Source organism: Salmo salar, chromosome ssa03, assembly GCF_905237065.1.
Source record: "Salmo salar chromosome ssa03, Ssal_v3.1, whole genome shotgun sequence".
Classification (NCBI taxonomy): Eukaryota; Metazoa; Chordata; class Actinopteri; order Salmoniformes; family Salmonidae; genus Salmo; species Salmo salar.
Genome location: NC_059444.1, coordinates 105,000,302 through 105,025,320, shown reverse-complemented (window position 1 = coordinate 105,025,320; position 25,019 = coordinate 105,000,302). Strand labels below are relative to the sequence as shown.

General features: G+C 38.8%; 2 protein-coding genes across 2 annotated transcripts in view; one reads left to right on the top strand and one right to left on the bottom strand.

The window, feature by feature from the left end:
• The window catches only part of LOC123741878 (zinc finger protein 184-like), a gene marked incomplete at both ends in the record, with an annotated part of 464,177 nt that overhangs the window by 56,128 nt on the left and 383,030 nt on the right, over positions 1 to 25,019 (top strand). The window lies entirely within an intron of this gene.
• Positions 11,494 to 15,324, bottom strand: LOC123741578 (NLR family CARD domain-containing protein 3-like). The gene is made up of 2 exons (XM_045714327.1): positions 15,306 to 15,324; positions 11,494 to 13,530 (listed from the first exon to the last, which is right to left on the bottom strand). Exons 1-2 carry the CDS (start codon positions 15,322 to 15,324, stop codon positions 11,780 to 11,782), a joined length of 1,770 nt encoding a protein of 589 aa, XP_045570283.1. The 3' UTR covers positions 11,494 to 11,779.

Sequence of the window (25,019 nt, the reverse complement as noted above, 5' to 3'; positions counted from 1 at the left end):
GACCTATTTCCATCCTGCCCTGCCTATCCAAAGTCTTTGAAAGCAAAGTTAATAAACAGATCACTGACCATTTCGAATCCCAACGTATCTTCTCCGCTGTGCAATCTGGTTTCCGAGCCGGTCACGGGTCCACCTCAGCCACGCTCAAGATACTAAATGATATCATAACTGCCATCTATAAAAGACAGTACTGTGCAGCCGTCTTCATCGACCTGGCCAAGGCTTTCGACTCTGTCAATCACCGTATTCTTATCGGCAGACTGAATAGCCTTGGTTTTTCTAACGACTGCCTCGCCTGGTTCACCAACTACTTTGCAGACAGAGTTCAGTGTGTCAAATTGGAGGGCATGTTGTCCGGACCTCTGGCAGTCTCTATGGGGGTACCACAGGGTTCAATTCTCGGGCCGACTCTTTTCTCTGTATATATCAATGATGTCGCTCTTGCTGCGGGAGATTCCTTGATCCACCTCTACGCAGACGACACCATTCTGTATACTTCTGGCCCTTCCTTGGACACTGTGCTAACTAACCTCCAAACGAGCTTCAATGCCGTACAACACTCCTTCTGTGGCCTCCAACTGCTCTTAAATGCTAGTAAAATCAAATGCATGCTTTTCAACCTTTTGCTGCCCGCACCCGCCCGCCCGACTAGCATCACCACCCTGGACGGTTCTGACCTAGAATATGTGGACAACTACAAATACCTAGGTGTCTGGTTAGACTGTAAACTCTCCTTCCAGACTCATATTAAACATCTCCAATCCAAAATCAAATCTAGAATCGGCTTTCTATTTCGCAACAAAGCCTCCTTCACTCACGCTGCCAAACTTACTCTAGTAAAACTGACTATCCTGCCGATCCTCGACTTCGGTGATGTCATCTACAAAATAGCTTCCAATACTCTACTCAGCACACTGGATGCAGTCTATCCCAGTGCCATCCGTTTTGTTACCAAATCACCTTATGCCACCCACCATTGCGACCTGTATGCTCTAGTCGGCTGGCCCTCGCTTCATACTCGTTGCCAAACCCACTGGCTCCAGGTCATCTACAAGACCCTGCTAGGTAAAGTCCCCTCTTATCTCCGCTCACTGGTCACCATAGCAGCACCCACCTGTAGCACGCGCTCCAGCAGGTATATCTCTCTGGTCACCCCGAAAGCCAATTCCTCCTTTGGCTGTCTCTCCTTCCAATTCTCTGCTGCCAATGACTGGAACGAACTACAAAAATCTCTGAAACTGGAAACACTTATCTCCCTCACTAGCTTTAACTTTTATGGGAAACGTGGGACGTGCCACTCTATTCAACAGCCAGTGGTATACCGTGGCGCGAAATACAAAACCTTAAATATGCTATAACTTCAATTTCTCAAACATATGCCTATTTTACACCATTTGAAAGATAAGACTCTCGTTAATCCAACCACATTATCCAATTTCAAAAAGGCTTTACAGCGAAAGCAACACATTAGATTATGTCAGGAGAGTACCCAGCCAGAAATAATCACACAGCCATTTTCAAAGCAAGCATATATGTCACAAAAAACCAAACCACAGGTAAATGCAGCACTAACCTTTGATAATCTTCTTCAGATGACACACCTAGGACATTATGTTATACAATACATGCATGTTTTGTTCAATCAAGTTCATATTTATATCAAAAACCAGCTTTTTACATAAGCATGTGATGTTCAGAACTAGCATACACACTGAAAACTTCCGGTGATTTTACTAAATTACTCAGCATAAACGTTCACAAAATACATAACAATTATTTTAAGAATTATAGATACAAAACTCCTTTATGCAATCGCGATGTCAGATTTTAAAATAGCTTTTCGGCAAAAGCACATTTTGCAATATTCTGAGTACATAGCTCGGCCATCATGGCTAGCTATTCAGACACTCACCAACGTCGAGGCTCAGTAAACTCAGAATTACTATAAAAAAAATTTGATTACCTTTGCTGTTCTTCGTTAGAATGCACTCCCAGGACTTCTACTTCAACAACAAATATTGTTTTGGTTCCAAATAATCCATAGTTATATTCAAATAGCTCAGTTTTGTTTGTGCGTTCAGGTAACTATCCAAACGGTGACGCGGGGTGCATTTCGTGACAAAAAAATTGAAAATGTTCCTTTACCGTACTTAGAAGCATGTCAAACGCTGTTTAAAATCAATTTTTATGTGATTTTTCTCGTAAAAAAGCGATAATATTCCAACCGGACAACTTTGTATTCATTCAAATAGAGAAAGAAAAACATGGTGGTCTCTTGTGACCGCGCATCTCCAGGCTCTGAGCCACTAGGCTGACCACTCACAAACAGAGCTCCTGAACCTTGCCCAGAGACAGCAGATGCCCCAATCCACTTTCTGGCGCCTTCCGAGAGCCAATGGAAGCCTTAGAATGTGTCACGTAACCCCAAAGATACTGTATTTTTGATAGAGATGCAACAGTTGGACCACAAATAATCAGACAGGCCACTTCCTGCTTGAAATCTTCAGGTTTTTGGCCTGCCATATGAGTTCTGTTATACTCACAGACACCATTCAAACAGTTTTAGAAACTTTAGAGTGTTTTCTATCCAAATATACTAATTATATGCATATTCTCATTTCTGGAAAAAAGTAGTAACCAGTTTAAATCGGGTTGGTTTTTTATCCGGCCGTGAAAATACTGCCCCCTACCCCAACAGGTTAAGCACCAGCTGTCAAAGCAGCTCACAGATCACTGCACCTGTACATAGCCCATCTATAATTTAGCCCATAGAACTACCTCTTCCCCTACTGTATTTATTTATTTATTTATTTTGCTCCTTTGCACCCCATTATTTCTATTTCTACTCTGCACTTTCTTCCACTGCATATCTACCATTCCAGTGTTTTACTTGCTATATTGTATTTACTTTCCCTCCATGGCCTTTTTTGCCTTTACCTCCCTTATCTCACCTCATTTGCTCACATTGTATATAGACTTATTTTTCTACTGTATTATTGACTGTATGTTTTTTTACTCCATGTGTAACTCTGTGTTGTTGTATGTGTCGAACTGCTTTGCTTTATCTTGGCCAGGTCGCAATTGTAAATGAGAACTTGTTCTCAACTTGCCTACCTGGTTAAATAAAGGTGCATTTTTTTTATTTTTAAATAGGGACTATAGCTACTATGGCAACCACAGAGACTTAAGCATTTATGTCTATATTGACTATTGAGACTATAGATACTATAGAGACTATAGAGACTATCGAGGAACTGCAGAAGAAGGTAACGACAAGATAATAGTTGAAGATGCATAAGGATTAACCAGGGAGGATTACTGAGTGTGTTGGGGAATAGTACTAAGTGAATGTTGATTTGACAGTTGTGTGAGTGTTGAAATGACAGGTTAATATGTTTGAAATTTGGAAATTGAGAGATTGAAAGGTGGATAATAACATATTGATATTTGGAAAATAATTGGTAAGCTGAAGTTCAACAAAGGTTGAAATTTGGATAAAAAGAGATTGAAATTTGGATAATAAGAGATATTATTTGTACTGAGTGAATGAGAGCTGTCAGGGGACTAGCCCCGGTGTGAAAGAGGTGCCTATCTGAATGAAAACCCCAACCAGTTCCGTCCACCGGTTTGAAAAAGGTGCGAGTATGAATGAATACCCCAACCAATTCTGTGAGCTGAGTTTTTAACGTTGTATAGGGATTCTGCGTGATGTGAAGATATAAAATAACTATTACCGAATATACTATATGAATATTATAATGGGTTACAAGAGATGTGATGAAGTAACAATGTATGTTGAGTATAATGGGTTACTAGAGATTTGTTAATGTAATATGTTATTAGTGGCTTTCAGATAGCACTTTAATAATGTGGTGTCTTAGTATTTTGAATTAGTGTGTTTGAATACAAGGTCACATGAGGAAAAGAGGAATTGAGACATATCATATTAGAGGCTTCCATCTGTCGTTTGGGTTAAAGATAAGCTTCCTGTGGACAAATGGATAAGCCGGCAGTGAAAATGAATGGTACTCACTGAACTCAAACAGGCTGTAAGGGACATTGGTGACAGAAAGAGCATACAGTACAAGTCAAAAGTTTGGACACGCCTACTCATTCAAGGGTTTACTATTTTCTACTATGAAATAACACATATGGAATCATGTAGTAACCAAAAAGTGTAAAACAAGTTTTAGAACTTTTGCGTTGATGACAGCTTTGCACACTCTTGGCATTCTCTCAAACAGCTTCATGAGATAGTCACCTGGAATGCATTTCAGTTAACAGGCTTGTTTTGTTAAAAGTTCATTTGAGGAATTTATTTCCTTCTTAATGTGTTTGAGCCAATCACTTGTGTTGTGACAAGGTAGGGGTAGTATACAGAAGATAGTCCTATTTGGTAAAAGACCAAGTCCACAGTATGGCAAGAACAGTTCAAATAAGCAAAGAGAAATGACAGTCCATCATTACTTTGAAACCTCTTTGGGATTGGGGGCAGTATTTTCACGTCTGGATGAGAAGTGTGCCCAAAATAAACTGCCTGCTACTTAGGCCCAGAAGTTAGGATATGCATATAATTGGAAGATTTGGATAAAACTTATTTGGCAAGCGAAACCCCGAGGGCAAACCATCCAGGAATGTTTTTGTTGTTGAGGTGGCTGTGTTTTCTATTGTTTTCTATGGGAATCTAGATGTATGAGGCACCTGGTTGCAGTTCTTATGGCTTCCACTAGATGTCAACAGTCTTTAGAAATTGGTTGATGTTTTTCCTTTGAGAAATGAAGTACGGCTGTTAAGAATGAGTGTCAAGCCAAGTGTACTCTTTTGCTTGGTGTGCGCTCCAGGTCACGCGCTCCACATTGATTTCATCCGCTACTGAACACAGTATATTCCGTCTTAAATTTTATAGATTATTTAGGTTTTAGGATAACTAAGGATGGATTAGGAAAGTTGTTTGAAATGTTTGGACCAAGTTTACAGGTAACTTATTAGATCATTTGTAGTCATGTTGGGCGAGTAGGAACCGGTGAATTTCTGAATCAAACTCGTAAAATAAATGGACTGTCACGCCCTGACCTGAGAGAGCCTTTTTATGTCTCTATTTAGGTTTGGTCAGGATGTGATTTGGGTGGGCATTCTATGTCCGTGTTTCTATGTTTGGGATTTCTTTGTTTTGGCCAGGTATGACTCTCAATCAGGAACAGCTGTATATCGTTGTTGCTGATTGGGAGTCATACTTAGGCAGCCTGTTTTTCCTTTGGATTTTGTGGGTAGATATTTTCTGTTTAGTATTTTTGCACCTGACGGAACTGTTCGGTTGTTCTTTTGTTTTTTGTTTTGCTTGTCGGAGTTAGTGTTCAGTTTTATCATTAAAAATGACGAACACTTACCACGCTGCATTTTGGTCTGATTTCTCTTCCCCTTCATCTGAGGACGACGAAGACCGCTACATGGACATTTTGGGGATATAAAAAAGGAGTTTACTGAACAAAAGGACCATTTGTGATGTTTCTGGGACATATTGGAGTGCCAACAGAAGGTCTTCAAAGGTATGGCATGAATTATATCGTTATTTCTGACTTTCGTGTCGCACCTGCTTGGTTGAAATATGATTTTCATGTGTTTGTATGATGGGGTGCTGTCCTCAGATAAATGGCATAAAGCATGGTTTGCTTTCGCCGTAAAGCCTTTTGAAATCTGACACGGTGGCTGGATTAAGAAGTTAAGCTTTAATTTGGTGTATTGCACTTGTGATTCTATGAAAGTTAAATATTTCTAATAATTTGATTTGAATTTCGCGCTCTGCAATTTCACCGGATGTTGTTGAAACATCCGTAACGGCTAGCGGAACGTCTAAGCCATGAAGGTCAGTCAATGTGGAACATTTCAAGAACTTTGAAAAGTTTCATCAAGTGCAGTTGCAATAAATATCAAGCGCTATGATGAAACTGGCTCTCGCGAGGACCGCCACAGGAAAGGAAAACCCAGAAATACCTTTGCTGCGGAGCATTCTGCAGTGATACGCCATCCAATCTGGTTTGCACTTAGTGGAACTATCATTTGTTTTTCAACAGGACAATGACCCAACACACCTCCAGGCTGTGTAAAGGCTATTTGACCAAGAAGGAAAGTGACAGAGTGCTGCATCCGATGACCTGGCCTCCACAATCACCCGACCTCAACCCAATTTACATGGTTTGGGATGAGTTGGACCGCATAGTGAAGGAAAAGCAGCCAACAAGTGCTCAGCATATGTGGGAACTCCTTCAAGACTTTTGGAAAAGCATTCGAGGTGAAGCTGGTTTAGCCGGTGCCCCCGCACATTGACTCTGTACCGGTACCCCCTGTATATAGTCTAGCAATTGTTATTTTTACTGCTGCTCTTTACTTTTATCTCTTATTCTTATTCATACTTTTTTGTAGGTATTTTTTTATAAAAAATGTTTAAACAGCATTGTTGGTTAGGTCTTGTAAGTAAGAATTTCACTGTAAGGTCTACCTGTTGTAATGTGTGACAAATAACATTTGATTTGATGTCATTAGTAAACATTTTAAAAAGTAAGAGGCCTAGAATTCCTGATTCTACCTGGATTGTGTTCTAGAGGCTTCAATAAAAGAACACCCTTTGTGTTCTGTTAGACAGGTAACTCTTTATCCACGATATAGAAGGCGGTGTAAAGCCGTAACACTTATGTTTTTCCAACAGCAGACTATGATCGATAATGTCAAAAGCCATACTGAAGTCTAACAAAACAGCCCCTACAATCTTTCTATCATCAATTTCTCTCAGCCAATCAGTAATTTGTGTAAGTGCTGTGCTTATTGAATGTTCTTCCCTGTAAGCGTACTGAAAGTCTGTTGTCAATTAGTTTACTGTAAAATAGAATTGTACCTGGTCAAACACAATTTTTTTCCAAAAGTTCTGAAAGGGTTGGTAACAGGCTGATTGGTCGGCCTTTTGAGCCTGAAAAGGGGGATTTGCTATTCTTAAGTAGCGGAATGACTTTTTCTTCCCTCCAGGCCTGAGGGCACACACTTTCTAGTAGGCTTAAATGTATTATAATAAATGACTATAAATGTTGTAAATTCTTATGGAATGGTAGGCTGGTAATGCTTATACATTCTTCTAAATGTTTAGAAATGTTTACAATATAGTTGTTAAGAGTTTATAAATCGTTAAAAGGTTTTTACGTTGATAGTTATTATCAAGTGTTACCAAGGTCACCTCTATGTATATAATGAGATAATGTAAGATTTGTTGTCAACACTTGCAGTGCCTCTGTCCAAAAACATTATTTATCAACAGGTTTTTTAGAAATCCCAGTGGGAAGATTTCCAGAATCAGAATAAACAGGAAATCCAGATTCTCCAACAGGGATTGTCACTCATGGCTGCATCTTAAAACTCTTGGTTAGTTTATTACTGGCCAACAAAATGTAGTGGGGGGGGGTTGCCCTGACCTGGACTTAAACCTGGGTAAAGCAACTGTTAACCTAACACATTAGCTGTTACATCAAGAGATCCGAACAGCTTGACGAGGTTTCTAGGTGTTGGGTTAAAGTTGTTTCAATAGTTGTATAGGTTTTAGAATAAAGTAGTAGCAATGTACTGTACAGTTCTGCCATTGTAGAGGTCATTAGGCACAGATCTAGGATCAGAATACAGTAAATTAACCTGTTATGGCTAGGGGGCAGTATTTTCACGGCTGGATAAAAAACGTACCCGATTTAATCTGGTTACCACTCCTACCCAGTAACTAGAATATGCATATACTTATTACATATGGATAGAAAACACCCTAAAGTTTCTAAAACTGTTTGAATGGTGTCTGTGAGTATAACACAACTCATTTGGCAGGCAAAAACCTGACAAGGTTTCAGGCAGGAAGTGGCCTGTCTGACAAGGTGTCGTTCTTCTTGTCTCTGTTTATTGAAGAGTGAGGATCTTAGCTGTCCCGTGACACTTCCTACGGCTGCCATAGGGTCTCAGAAGGCGGTAAAAAGCTGAATCGTGGCTTTGCAGGCTCTGGCTGAAAGTAGCGTTTTGGGTAGTGGCTGGTTACAGTACTGTGAGACTCAGGCTCGTGCCCGCGTCGACCGAAAGCTTTGTTTACTTTCCTCTGTTTAGCTAAAAGGAGATTCCCGGTCGGAATATTATCGCTTTTTTACGAGAAAAATGGCATAAAAATTGATTTTAAACAGCGGTTGACATGCTTCAAAGTACGGTAATGGAATATTTAGAATTTTTTTGTCACGAATCGCGCCATGCGCGCGATCCTGATTTACCATTTGAGATAGTGTCTGGGACGCACGAACAAAACGCCGCTATTCGGATATAACGATGGATTATTTTGGACCAAACCAACATTTGTTATTGAAGTAGCAGTCCTGGGAGTGCATTCTGACGAAGACAACAAAAGGTAATCAAACTTTTATAATAGTAAACCTGATATTGGTGAGTGCTAAACTTGCCGGGTGTCTTAATAGCTAGCCCGTGATGGCTGGGCTATGTACTTAGAATATTGCAAAATATGCTTTCACCAAAAAGCTATTTTAAAATCGGACATATCGAGTGCATAGAGGAGTTCTGTATCTATAATTCTTAAAATAATTGTTAGGCTTTTTGTGAACGTTTATCGTGAGTAATTTAGTAAAATGTTAGCGAATTCCCCGGAAGTTTGCGGGGGGTATGCTAGTTCTGAACGTCACATGCTAATGTAAAAAGCTGGTTTTTGATATAAATATGAACTTGATTGAACAAAACATGCATGTATTGTATAACATAATGTCCTAGGGTTGTCATCTGATGAAGATCATCAAAGGTGAGTGCTGCATTTAGCTGTCTTCTGGGTTTTGGTGACATTATATGCTGGCTTGAAAAATGGGTGTCTGATTATTTCTGGCTTGGTACTCTGCTGACATAATCTAATGTTTTGCTTTCGTTGTAAAGCCTTTTTGAAATCGGACAGTGTGGTTAGATTAACGAGAGTCTTGTCTTTAAATGGCTGTAAAATAGTCAAATGTTTGAGAAATTGAAGTAATAGGATTTTTAAGGTTTTGAAAATCGCGCCACAGGATAGCAGTGGCTGTTACGTAGGTGGGACGAATTCGTCCCGCCTAGCCTAGAGAGGTTAAAATATTGCAAAATGAGCTTTCACCAAAAAGCTATTTTAAAATCGGACATATCGAGTGCATAGAGGAGTTCTGTATCTATAATTCTTAAAATAATTGTTATGCTTTTTGTGAACGTTTGTCAGATTAACGAGAGTCTTATCTTTAAAATGCTGTGAAATAGTCATATGTTAGAAAAATTGAAGTTTTTGTATTTTTGAGGAATTTGTAATTCGCGCCACGCCTATCATTGGATATTGGAGCAGGTGTTCGGCTAGCGGAACGTCTAGATGTAAGAGGTTAATACAATATAAGTGAATTTGTCCAAATAATTAAGACTTCTTCAAATGGTAGAACTACAGTGCCTTGCAAAAGTATTCATCCCCCTTGGCGTTTTTCCCATTTTGTTACAACCTGTAATTTAAATTGATTTTATTTGGATTTCATGTAATGGACAAACACAAAATAGTCCAAATTGTTCAAGAGAAATAAAAAAAAATGACTTGTTTAAAAAATAAAGTTAAAAACAGAAAAGTGGTGCGTGCATATGTATTCACCCCCTTTGCTATGAAGCCCATAAATAATATCTGGTGCAACCAATTACCTTCAGAAGTCACATCATTAGTTAAATAAACTCCACATGTGTGCAATCTAAGTGTCACATGATCTGTCATATGATCTCAGTATATATACACCTGTTCTGAAAGGCCCCAGAGTCTACAACACCACTAAGCAAGGGGCACCATCAAGCAAGCGGCACCATGAAGACCAAGGAGCTCTCCAAACAGGTCAGGGACAGAGTTGTGGAGAAGTACAGATCAGGGTTGGGCTATAAAAAATATATGAAACTCTTAACATCCCACGGAGCACCATTAAATCCGTTATTAAAAAATGGAAAGAATATGGCACCAAAACAAACCTGCCAAGAGAGGGCCGCCCACCAAAACTCACAGACCAGGCAAGGAGGGCATTAATCAGAGGCAACAAAGAGGCCAAAGATAACCCTGAAGGAGCTGCAAAGCTCCACAGCGGAGATTGGAGTATCTATCCATAGGACCACTTTAAGCCGTACACTCCACAGAGCTGGGCTTTACGGAAGAGTGGCCAGAAAAAAGCCATTGCTTGAAGAAAAAAATAAGCAAACACATTTGGTGTTCACCAAAAGGCATGTGGCAGACTCCCCAAACATATGGAAGAAGGTACTCTGGTTAGATGAGACTAAAATTGAGCTTTTTGGCCATCAAGGAAAACGCTATGTCTGGTGCAAACCCAACACCTCGCATCACCCCGAGAACCGCATCCCCACAGTGAAGCATGGTGGTGGCAGCATCATGCTGTGGGTTTGTTTTTCATCGGCAGGGACTGGGAAACTGGTCAGAATTGAAGGAATGATGGATGGTGCTAGATACAGGGAAATGCTTGAGGGAAAGCTGTTTCAGTCTTCCAGAGATGTAAGACTGCTAAAGCAACACTCGAGTGGTTTAAGGGGACACATGTAACTGTTTTGTAATGGCCTAGTCAAAGCCCAGACCTCAATCCAATTGAGAATCTGTGGTATGACTTACAGATTGCTGTACACCAGCGGAACCCATCCAACTTGAAGGAGCTGGAGCAGTTTTGCCTTGAAAAATGGGCGAAAATCCCAGTGGCTAGATGTGCCAAGCTTATGGAGACATTCCCCAAGAGAGTAGCAGCTGTAATAGCTGCAAAAGGTGGCTCTACAAAGTATTGACTTTGGGGGAGTGAATAGTTAAGCACGGTCAAGTTCTCTTTTTTTTCTTATTTCTTGTTTGTTTCACAATTAAAATATTTTGTATCTTCAAAGTGGTAGGCATGTTTTGTAAATGAAATGATACAAACCCCCAAAAATCTATTTTAATTCCAGGTTGTAAGGCAAACAAAAAGGAAAAATGCCATGGGGGTGAATTATTTTGCAAGCCACTGTACATACATAAAATGGGAGAACTAGATACATAAAATGCTTTCATTTGTAAACGGTAAAACAGATACGAATAGTCTCAAATAAAAGGTGACATTCTGTACTGTCAACTAATATGAAACATTTGATCTCAAATCCAACATGCTGGAGCATAGCACCAAATGTAAAACTGTAAGCTTCACTGTCCAAACACATATGGTGTGGACTATGTGTGTCTGGTAAACACATGTGGATCTGGTGAACAGTTATCACTTGTTGACCAACTACAGGAATACTGACCTCAGAGTCTCCAGTCTGCAGTGTGGATCCTCCAGTACAGCAGAGAGCAGCTCCACTCCTGAATCCTTCAGGTCATTGTTACTCAGGTCCAGCTCTCTCAGGTGTGAGGGGTTTGACTTCAGAGCTGAGACCAGAGAAGCACAGCCTTTCTCTGTGACTCCACAGCCTGACAGCCTGCAACGAGATCATCATGACTTCACAAACACACTGTTAATTTAACACCAGTAGTGTAGAAGGACAATGGAAGATGCATTTGCTTCATATTCCCAAACAACATATAGATTCATCTCCCATCTCCTTGAATTGTATGGTTATATTGTTATACTATTGTCAAAATCAATGCATTTTTTCTATATGTTTTTCAATATAATATTATATACATATTATAATACACATTTTTCCTAAACTGAATATTTCTGCCTGATGATTAGTTCTTATATGTCATTTTATGTACTCACAGAGCAGCTCTGGAGGCTTTGACCACTGGCAGCAGCCTCAGAAGACCTTTCTCTGATCTGGAGAATTTCTTCAGGTCAAACACATCCAGCTCCTTTTCTGAAGTCAGCAACACAAAGACCAGAGCTGACCACTGTGCAGGTGACAGTTCTTCTTCTGAGAGACTTCCTGATCTCAGGTAGAATTGGATCTCCTCCACTAGAGAATGGTCATTCAGTTCATTCAGACAGTGGAACAGATTGATGCTCCTCTCTGGAGAGGGATTCTCCCTGATCTTCTCCTTGATGTAGTTCACTGTGTCTTCATGGCTCTGTGAGCTGCTTCTTGTCTTTGTCAGTAGACCTCGTAAGTGCTTCTGATTGGACTCCAGTGAGAGTCCCAGAAGGAATCGGAGGAAAAGGTCCAGGTTTCCTGTCTCACTTTGTAAGGCTTTATCCACAGCACTCTTGTAGACAGTAACTTCAGACTTGTCTCTGTACAGCAGAGAAAAGATACTGGACTTTGTTTGCTGTTTGTCCATTAGATTCTCATTGTTGTTGATGAATGAGAGGAACACATATACAGCAGCCAGAAACTCCTGAATGCTCAGATGAACGAAGCAGTACACCTTGTCCTGGTACAGCCCACATTCCTCTTTAAAGATCTGTGTGCACAATCCTGAGTACACTGAGGCTTCATTGACATCAATGCCAGCCTCTTTCAGGTCTTCTTCATAGAAAATCAGATTGCCATTCACAAGCTGTTGAAAAGCCAGTTTTCCCAGTGACAGAATGCTCTCTTTATTCCAGTGGGGACCTGTCTCTTCTTTCCCAAGATACTTTTCATCCTTCTGTTTGGTATGAAACACCACAAGGTGTGTGTACATCTCAGTCAGAGTCTTGGGCATCTCTGCTCTCTTATGTTTCAGCATGTGTTCGAGGACTGTTGCAGAAATCCAACAGAAGACTGGAATGTGGCACATGATGTGGAGGCTCCTTGATGTCTTTATGTGTGAGATGATTCTGCTGGCCAGGTCCTCATCACTGAATCTCTTCCTGAAGTAGTCCTCCTTCTGTGGGTCATTGAACCCTCGTACCTCTGTCACCTGGTCAACACACCCTGAAGGGATCTTATTGGCTGCTGCAGGTCGGGTAGTTATCCAGAGGAGAGCAGAGGGAAGCAGATTTCCCTTGATGAGATTTGTCAGCAGAACATCCACTGAGGTTGACTCTGTGACGTCCCAACAGATCTTGTTCTTCTGGAAGTCTAGGGGCAGTCGGCACTCATCCAGACCATCAAAGATGAACAGAACTTTGTACTTGTGGTAGTTGGAGATTCCTGATTGTTTGGTTTCCATTGAGAAGTGATAGAGAAGTTCAATCAAAGTGTGTTTTTCCCCTTTCATCAAATTCAGCTCCCGGAAAGGGAATGAAAATACAAATTGGACATCCTGATTTGCTTTTCCTTCAGCCCAGTCCAGAATGAACTTCTGCACAGAGACTGTTTTTCCAATGCCAGCGACTCCCTTTGTCAGCACAGTTCTGATGAGTTTGTCTTGTCCAGTTAAGGGTTTGAAGATGTCGTTACATTTGACTGCAGTCTCTTGTCTTGCTTGTTTCCTGGTTGTTGTCTCAATCTGTCTCAGCTCATGTTCATTATTGACCTCTCCTGTTCCACCCTCTGTGATGTAGAGCTCTGTGTAGATCTGATTGAGAAGTGTTGGGTTTCCTTGTTTAGCGATCCCCTCAAATACACATTGAACCTTCTTCTCTAGATTAGATTTGAGTTCACGTTGGCAAATCACAGCAAGCTCATCTGAATGAAGAAATAGCACAGAGGATATTAATATTACGTCTGTTTTAATGCCTACAGTATTGTAGGACTGTTATAACATTTTAAATCATAATCATTTATTCTCTTAACTGTCTATATAAATGTGTAAATGTTTTCATAATCCATTACAGACTGGTGTGACTGATTATATTATTATTGGTATTATTGATGGTATTATTAATGTTGTCTCTCTCTCTCTCTCTAAATTAATCAACACAACACATCCCTGCTGCTACTTGATGAGGTCACTAGGTGTTGTGTTAAGGCTGCTACAATATCATTGAGTTACACAGCTACTTTAGCTGTACTTTAGCCACAGCTTTTAAATGTTATAAAACAGCATTCATCATGAGGCAGACAGATCTTACATTTCTCCAGTGTGTCAGCAAGCTCCTTCTGGTTCATTTTCCTCAGGACGTGCAGTGTGATCTTCAGAGCCCCCTCTCTGGCACTGCTCTCCTGCTTCTCATCTTCAGCATCCACCACTTCCTTATCCTGCTTCTGACTCTCATAGCCTTCTGGGAGTTCTGGACTAAGAATCCTCTTGAACATCTTCAGCTCGTTCTTCACAAATGTCGTCATTTTCTCTTCAAGCAACTGAAATAAATCAAGTAAATAAGTTTAGCAAGAGAGGAAATGCTTTCTCATTAACACATTAATGAATAATTGACAGATCAACTTTACTTGAAGTAAACAAAAACAAATGTACATAACAGGACCACATACACTGAATATAGAGTCCAGGTCTGTTTGATGCCTCTGGGAAGACTGACCACTGAGAATCTCTGACTCTGATCTCTCCTGTTGGTTTCTGTGGACAAAACATGAGATTACAGTACACACACACACACACACACACACACACACACACACACACACACACACTGTTTTAGGACTATGAAAATGGACTAAAGTATTAGCCTATGGATTATGAAAACAACCAAAAGAAATGTGAAAATGGGAGAGGAGAAATGACTAGAGACAGTGTTGTTTAACTCACTGGCCATGACCCATGAGTTCTTCTTACCTTTGTTCAGTAGAAAAGTCTCCCTCTCTAAACACTATAGGTAGCTTCATAGACCGGTCACTCTTCATGGACACACAGCTGGGAACAGGGGAGGCTGGTCTCTCCTGCTTGATTGGTCTTCAACACAACAGAGACAAACATTACATCTCTCATCTACTCTGATCTCAGATGGGGAAACAAGTGTTTCATTCCAAAATGCTATATATCCATTTTCAGAAATGTTGGGAAATGTAATTTTATTGTTTAAAGAAATTATTAAACCACTACAAGGCTTTATAAAGGCTTCTAACGTTTGTAATTTCCACTTCAAAATGTCAGACTTGATTTGATGAAAAAAATGGATCAACCACTACAAAAAAATGTCCCTTAATTTACAATCCACACGAACAAACACATTTGCTGCTGTTTTCCTGCTGTGAGAAACTGGGTCAAATTAAGAGATGGCATCTGTAAGTGCATTCATCTAAAGATATCTAGGTGAGACAACCACATATCCCAGTCAGATATACAGGATACCAACATTCCATTCCTGTTAAACAATGGATATACAGCATTTAGCAACAAAACACATTTTCACACACACATCTAAAATCTTGAACAGTTATATAGAATGTACCCATAAGAAATACCTTCTGATTAACAAACGTTTTAGAATATACATTCTTAAACAAAATAGTCAGCTCACCTCTTAGCTTTGGTATCATGTCCCCCAGAGACACTCATTTTAGAGGCAGGACCCCCCCTCCTCTCTCTCCCCAGAGAGACTCATTTTAGAGGCAGGACCCCCCTCCTCTCTCTCCCCAGAGAGACTCATTTTAGAGGCAGGACCCCCTCCTCTCTCTCCCCAGAGAGACTCATTTTAGAGACAGGACCCCTAAACAGAGATCCAACATGTTGGTTGTGGTTAACACAGTGACAACTAAACAGAGATCCAGCATGTTGGTTGTGGTTAACACAGTGACAACTAAACAGAGATCCAGCATGTTGGTTGTGGTCAACACAGTGACAACTAAACAGAGATCCAGCATGTTGGTTGTGGTTAACACAGTGACAACTAAACAGAGATCCAGCATGTTGGTTGTGGTTAACACAGTAACAACTAAACAGAGATCCAGCATGTTGGTTGTGGTTAACACAGTGACAACTAAACAGAGATCCAGCATGTTGGTTGTGGTCAACACAGTGACAACTAAACAGAGATCCAGTATGTTGGTTGTGGTTAACACAGTGACAACTAAACAGAGATCCAGCATGTTGGTTGTGGTTAACACAGTGATGTCCTAAACAGAGATCCAGCATGTTGGTTGTGGTTAACACAGTGACAACTAAACAGAGATCCAACATGTTGGTTGTGATTAACACAGTGACAACTAAACAGAGATCCAGCATGTTGGTTGTGATTAACACAGTGACAACTAAACAGAGATCCAGCATGTTGGTTGTGGTTAACACAGTGATGTCCTAAACAGAGATCCAGCATGTTGGTTGTGGTTAACACAGTGACAACTAAACAGAGATCCAGCATGTTGGTTGTGGTTAACACAGTAACAACTAAACAGAGATCCAGCATGTTGGTTGTGGTTAACACAGTGACAACTAAACAGAGATCCAGCATGTTGGTTGTGATTAACACAGTAACAACTAAACAGAGATCCAGCATGTTGGTTGTGGTTAACACAGTGACAACTAAACAGAGATCCAACATGTTGGTTGTGGTTAACACAGTGACAACTAAACAGAGATCCAACATGTTGGTTGTGGTTAACACAGTGACAACTAAACAGAGATCCAGCATGTTGGTTGTGATTAACACAGTGACAACTAAACAGAGATCCAGCATGTTGGTTGTGGTTAACACAGGGACAACTAAACAGAGATCCAGCATGTTGGTTGTGGTTAACACAGTGACAACTAAACAGAGATCCAGCATGTTGGTTGTGATTAACACAGTGACAACTAAACAGAGATCCAGCATGTTGGTTGTGGTTAACACAGTAACAACTAAACAGAGATCCAGCATGTTGGTTGTGATTAACACAGTGACAACTAAACAGAGATCCAGCATGTTGGTTGTGGTTAACACAGTGACAACTAAACTGAGATCCAGCATGTTGGTTGTGATTAACACAGTGACAACTAAACAGAGATCCAGCATGTTGGTTGTGATTAACACAGGGCCAACTAATTATTGAATGTAAATTGTTCTCATGTATTCATTATCTCTTAGAAATAAAACATTTCCTAACAGACACATCCCAACAGTCAGGTGATTTAATGCATCACATGAACATGTAATCATGACTGATATTTGCCACCTCATCTCCATGTTTAGTGTCAATAATAATAATAATAATAATAATAACAATAATAATAATAATAATAGTAATAATAATAATAATAATAATAATAATAGTAATAATAATAGTAATAATAATAATAACAATAATAATAATAATAATAGTAATAATAATAATAATAATAATAGTAATAATAATAGTAATAATAATAATAACAATAATAATAATAATAATAATAATAATAATAACAATAATAATAATAATAATAATAACAATAATAATAATAATAATAACAATAATAATAATAATAATAATAATAATAATAATAATAATAATAATAATAATAATAACAATAATAATAATAATAATAATAATAATAATAATAATAACAATAATAATAATAATAATAATAACAATAATAATAATAATAATAATAATAATAATAATAATAACAATAATAATAATAATAATAATAATAATAATAATAATAACAATAATAATAATAATAATAATAACAATAACAATAATAATAATAATAATAATAATAATAATAACAATAATATAATGTGTCACTCTTCGTTAAGGCAGGGGTTCCCAGATGTGCTTGGTGACCCACCAACGGAGGTGTTTTTGAGGTGGGTTGAACGGTGAAAACCAAACCATCTGACATGGATAATCCTGTGTTCTGATGCTCTAACATTATAACAACATCAGTGGGGGCCTAATTGTCTAGCTTTTATTCAGCTGATTGAAAATTATCAAAGATTATATGCTATAATTGAAAAAGTCCATTATCTTTTCTACATACTTTCTATTTGGTTTTAGTTGTTTAATAAGTTAATACTGAAAACATTTTGTTTTTGGCAATGTCATCCCTCGACCCACCTGTACCCCTGCCGTGATCCACAAGTGGTCCTGACAGAGTTCACATAGGCTACCAGTAGCAGGACTCATCACCTTCAAGTCAGTTTCATTCTAAATAACTGAGCATGTAGCAATATTATCTAAACATTTCCTACAGAGACCATCAGGTCATCATCAATATAAAGGATATTATCTAAACATTTCCTACAGAGACCATCAGGTCATCATCAATATAAAGGATATTATCTAAACATTTCCTACAGAGACCATCAGGTCATCATCAATATAAAGGATATTATCTAAACATTTCCTACAGAGACCATCAGGTCATCATCAATATAAAGGATATTATCTAAACATTTCCTACAGAGACCATCAGGTCATCATCAATATAAAGGATATTATCTAAACATTTCCTACAGAGACCATCAGGTCATCATCAATATAAAGGATATTATCTAAACATTTCCTACAGAGACCATCAGGTCATCATCAATATAAAGGATATTATCTAAACATTTCCTACAGAGACCATCAGGTCATCATCAATATAAAGGATATTATCTAAACATTTCCTACAGAGACCATCAGGTCATCATCAATATAAAGGATATTATCTAAACATTACCTACAGAGACCATCAGGTCATCATCAATATAAAGGATATTATCTAAACATTTCCTACAGAGACCATCAGGTCATCATCAATATAAAGGATATTATCTAAACATTTCCTACAGAGACCATCAGGTCATCATCAATATAAAGGATATTATCTAAACATTTCCTACAGAGACCATCAGGTCATCATCAATATAAAGGATATTATCTAAACATTTCCTACAGAGACCATCAGGTCATCATCAATATAAAGGATATTATCTAAACATTTCCTACAGAGACCATCAGGTCATCATCAATATAAAGGATATTTAAAAACATTTCCTACAGAGACCATCAGGTCATCATCAATATAAAGGATATTATCTAAACATTTCCTACAGAGACCATCAGGTCATCATCAATATAAAGGATATTATCTAAACATTTCCTACAGAGACCATCAGGTCATCATCAATATAAAGGATATTATCTAAACATTACCTACAGAGACCATCAGGTCATCATCAATATAAAGGATATTATCTAAACATTACCTACAGAGACCATCAGGTCATCATCAATATAAAGGATATTATCTAAACATTTCCTACAGAGACCATCAGGTCATCATCAATATAAAGGATATTATCTAAACATTTCCTACAGAGACCATCAGGTCATCATCAATATAAAGGATATTATCTAAACATTTCCTACAGAGACCATCAGGTCATCATCAATATAAAGGATATTATCTAAACATTTCCTACAGAGACCATCAGGTCATCATCAATATAAAGGATATTATCTAAACATTTCCTACAGAGACCATCAGGTCATCATCAATATAAAGGATATTATCTAAACATTACCTACAGAGACCATCAGGTCATCATCAATATAAAGGATATTATCTAAACATTTCCTACAGAGACCATCAGGTCATCATCAATATAAAGGATATTATCTAAACATTACCTACAGAGACCATCAGGTCATCATCAATATAAAGGATATTATCTAAACATTTCCTACATAGACCATCAGGTCATCATCAATATAAAGGATATTATCTAAACATTTCCTACAGAGACCATCAGGTCATCATCAATATAAAGGATATTATCTAAACATTTCCTACAGAGACCATCAGGTCATCATCAATATAAAGGATATTATCTAAACATTACCTACAGAGACCATCAGGTCATCATCAATATAAAGGATATTATCTAAACATTTCCTACAGAGACCATCAGGTCATCATCAATATAAAGGATATTATCTAAACATTTCCTACAGAGACCATCAGGTCATCATCAATATAAAGGATATTATCTAAACATTTCCTACAGAGACCATCAGGTCATCATCAATATAAAGGATATTATCTAAACATTTCCTACAGAGACCATCAGGTCATCATCAATATAAAGGATATTATCTAAACATTTCCTACAGAGACCATCAGGTCATCATCAATATAAAGGATATTTAAAAACATTTCCTACAGAGACCATCAGGTCATCATCAATATAAAGGATATTATCTAAACATTTCCTACAGAGACCATCAGGTCATCATCAATATAAAGGATATTATCTAAACATTTCCTACAGAGACCATCAGGTCATCATCAATATAAAGGATATTATCTAAACATTACCTACAGAGACCATCAGGTCATCATCAATATAAAGGATATTATCTAAACATTACCTACAGAGACCATCAGGTCATCATCAATATAAAGGATATTATCTAAACATTTCCTACAGAGACCATCAGGTCATCATCAATATAAAGGATATTATCTAAACATTTCCTACAGAGACCATCAGGTCATCATCAATATAAAGGATATTATCTAAACATTTCCTACAGAGACCATCAGGTCATCATCAATATAAAGGATATTATCTAAACATTTCCTACAGAGACCATCAGGTCATCATCAATATAAAGGATATTATCTAAACATTTCCTACAGAGACCATCAGGTCATCATCAATATAAAGGATATTATCTAAACATTACCTACAGAGACCATCAGGTCATCATCAATATAAAGGATATTATCTAAACATTTCCTACAGAGACCATCAGGTCATCATCAATATAAAGGATATTATCTAAACATTACCTACAGAGACCATCAGGTCATCATCAATATAAAGGATATTATCTAAACATTTCCTACAGAGACCATCAGGTCATCATCAATATAAAGGATATTATCTAAACATTTCCTACAGAGACCATCAGGTCATCATCAATATAAAGGATATTATCTAAACATTACCTACAGAGACCATCAGGTCATCATCAATATAAAGGATATTATCTAAACATTTCCTACAGAGACCATCAGGTCATCATCAATATAAAGGATATTATCTAAACATTTCCTACAGAGACCATCAGGTCATCATCAATATAAAGGATATTATCTAAACATTTCCTACAGAGACCATCAGGTCATCATCAATATAAAGGATATTATCTAAACATTTCCTACAGAGACCATCAGGTCATCATCAATATAAAGGATATTATCTAAACATTACCTACAGAGACCATCAGGTCATCATCAATATAAAGGATATTATCTAAACATTTCCTACAGAGACCATCAGGTCATCATCAATATAAAGGATATTATCTAAACATTTCCTACAGAGACCATCAGGTCATCATCAATATAAAGGATATTATCTAAACATTTCCTACAGAGACCATCAGGTCATCATCAATATAAAGGATATTATCTAAACATTTCCTACAGAGACCATCAGGTCATCATCAATATAAAGGATATTATCTAAACATTTCCTACAGAGACCATCAGGTCATCATCAATATAAAGGATATTATCTAAACATTTCCTACAGAGACCATCAGGTCGTCATCAATATAAAGGATATTATCTAAACATTTCCTACAGAGACCATCAGGTCATCATCAATATAAAGGATATTATCTAAACATTTCCTACAGAGACCATCAGGTCATCATCAATATAAAGGATATTATCTAAACATTTCCTACAGAGACCATCAGGTCATCAGCAATATAAAGGATATTATCTAAACATTTCCTACAGAGACCATCAGGTCATCAGCAATATAAAGGATCATATCTCAAGCCTACTCTCTCTATTGAATGTTTATATAAAGGATATTTAAAAACATAATAATTAGCCTAGACTTACCAGAGTCTGTCTGTCTTTCCTTCAAATCAACACAACACAGGAAATCAAATATTTTCTGATGCTCTTGCAGAGGAAGTAGTCTATATTACAAACTTCAAAATCCTTTTTATATTCATCTCAAATACACTACAAGTTTTAAATTCCCTACATGTCAGGAAAGTTCTCATGCAAAAGGTTATACAGTTCAGATCCTGTACAGAGTTTGTCTTTGGTTTCGGGAAGGCTGAAAGATAACATTGAAATCCCCCCAAGTATTGCAAACAGGATGTTAACTTAGTCACAAGGTTGGGCTAACTACAGTAGTGTTGCAAAATCCTTTACACCCCACTCATCCCCATCAGTCTTAAGAACAAAACATGTGGTTTAATGTAGATACATTTAGATACAACAGAAACAACATGTGGTATTCTCAACTTCTCTTTTAACAGAACAGAGACATTTCAGAGGAAAGGCTGGTGGGAAGTGTTATAGGAGGACGGGTTCATTTTTATGGCTGAAATGGAATAAATAAATGAATTCCATTTATTCCATTCCAGTCTTTACACTGAGCCTGTCCTCATATTGCTCCTCCAACAGCCTCCTCTGGTTTGTATGTGAAAGTATGCAGGTATTCATGTTGTTGTGGAGGGAAATTATATTTAAACAAAATACTTTTAAAAGGTATAATGCAGCCGTAAAAATAAAATAAAATCAGACAGTAGAATCAGACCTGCTCCCTGACTTTTAACACTAGAATCAGTCCTATATGATAATATCAGTTTTTACCTTTATTTAACTAGGCAAATCAGTTGAGAAAAAATTCTTATTTTCAATGACGGCCTACGAACAGTGGGTTAACTGCCTTGTTCAGGGGCAGAACGACAGATTTTTACCTTCTCAGCTCAGGGATTCGATCCAGCAACCTTTCAAGTACTGGCTCAACACTCTAACCACTAGACTACCTGCCACCTCTACACTCTAACCACTAGGCTACCTGCCGCCCCTCCACTCTAACCACTAGGCTACCTGCCGTCCCTCCACTCTAACCACTAGGCTACCTGCCGCCTCCACACTCTAACCACTAGGCTACCTGCCGCCTCTCCACTCTAACCACTAGGCTACCTGCCGCCTCTACACTCTAACCACTAGGCTTCCTGCCGTCCCTCCACTCTAACCACTAGGCTACCTGCCGCCCCTCCACTCTAACCACTAGGCTACCTGCCGCCTCTCCACTCTAACCACTAGGCTACCTGCCGCCTCTACACTCTAACCACTAGGCTTCCTGCCGCCCCTCCACTCTAACCACTAGGCTACCTGCCGCCTCTACACTCTAACCACTAGGCTACCTGCCTCCCCTCCACTCTAACCACTAGGCTACCTGCCACCCCTCCACTCTAACCACTAGGCTACCTGCCGCCCTCCACTCTAACCACTAGGCTACCTGCCGCCCCTCCACTCTAACCACTAGGCTACCTGCCACCCCTCCACTCTAACCACTAGGCTCCCTGCCCCCCCTCCACTCTAACCACTAGGCTACCTGCCTCCCCTCCACTCTAACCACTAGGCTACCTGCCCCCCCTCCACTCTAACCACTAGGCTACCTGCCGCCCCTCCACTCTAACCACTAGGCTCCCTGCCCCCCCTCCACTCTAACCACTAGGCTACCTGCCCCCCTCCACTCTAACCACTAGGCTACCTGCCGCCTCTACACTCTAACCACTAGGCTACCTGCCGCCTCTACACTCTAACCACTAGGCTACCTGCCGCCCCTCCACTCTAACCACTAGGTTACCTGTCGTCCCCAAATGAGGCCTAACTGAATGATAAGAAGGATGAAGGGGTTGATGTAATGTAGAAAGACAATAGTGTAATGATGAGTTTGTGTTATGCCTATTTATCAGCAGCAAATCATTTGACCACACCCCTTGTGGGTTAATAATATTCTCTTTTATGTTTTACTTTCCACAAATAAACTGTTGTGGGTCTGTTTTATTGACTGTAACTCTAACACTAATCACATGTATTGTAAGGAAATGAACACATGCTATGAGTTACAGTAGGCCTTTAGAGTGATGTAAAACATGTCCTGGACTCTGTCCAAGTTGATGAGCGGGAAACAAACAATAGCAGTCAACCTTCACAGCCGGCCCATCGACACTACTCCTAAACTATACCACAACTAATTTCACACATGATAAGAGTTATCCTGATCAGCTGGCCCATCGACACTACTCCTAAACTGTACCAAAACTAATTTCACACATGATAAGAGTTATCCTGATCAGCTGGCCCATCGATACTACTCCTAAACTATACCAAAACTAATTTCACACATGATAAGAGTTATCCTGATCAGCTGGCCCATCGACACTACTCCTAAACTGTACCAAAACTAATTTCACACATGATAAGAGTTATCCTGATCAGCTGGCCCATCGACACTACTCCTAAACTGTACCAAAACTAATTTTACACATGATAAGAGTTATCCTGATCAGCTGGCCCATCGACACTACTCCTAAACTGTACCAAAACTAATTTTACACATGATAAGAGTTATCCTGATCAGCTGGCCCATCGACACTACTCCTAAACTGTACCAAAACTAATTTCACACATGATAAGAGTTATCCTGATCAGCCGGCCCATCGACACTACTCCTAAACTGTACCACAACTAATTTCACACATGATAAGAGTTATCCTGATCAGCTGGCCCATCGACACTACTCCTAAACTATACCAAAACTAATTTCACACATGATAAGAGTTATCCTGATCAGCTGGCCCATCGACACTACTCCTAAACTATACCAAAACTAATTTTACACATGATAAGAGTTATCCTGATCAGCTGGCCCATCGACACTACTCCTAAACTGTACCACAACTAATTTTACACATGATAAGAGTTATCCTGATCAGCTGGCCCATCGACACTACTCCTAAACTGTACCACAACTAATTTCACACATGATAAGAGTTATCCTGATCAGCTGGCCCATCGACACTACTCCTAAACTATACCACAACTAATTTCACACATGATAAGAGTTATCCTGATCAGCTGGCCCATCGACACTACTCCTAAACTGTACCAAAACTAATTTCACACATGATAAGAGTTATCCTGATCAGCTGGCCCATCGACACTACTCCTAAACTATACCAAAACTAATTTCACACATGATAAGAGTTATCCTGATCAGCTGGCCCATCGACACTACTCCTAAACTATACCAAAACTAATTTCACACATGATAAGAGTTATCCTGATCAGCTGGCCCATCGACACTACTCCTAAACTGTACCAAAACTAATTTCACACATGATAAGAGTTATCCTGATCAGCTGGCCCATCGATACTACTCCTAAACTATACCAAAACTAATTTCACACATGATAAGAGTTATCCTGATCAGCCGGCCCATCGACCCGCTGCGTTT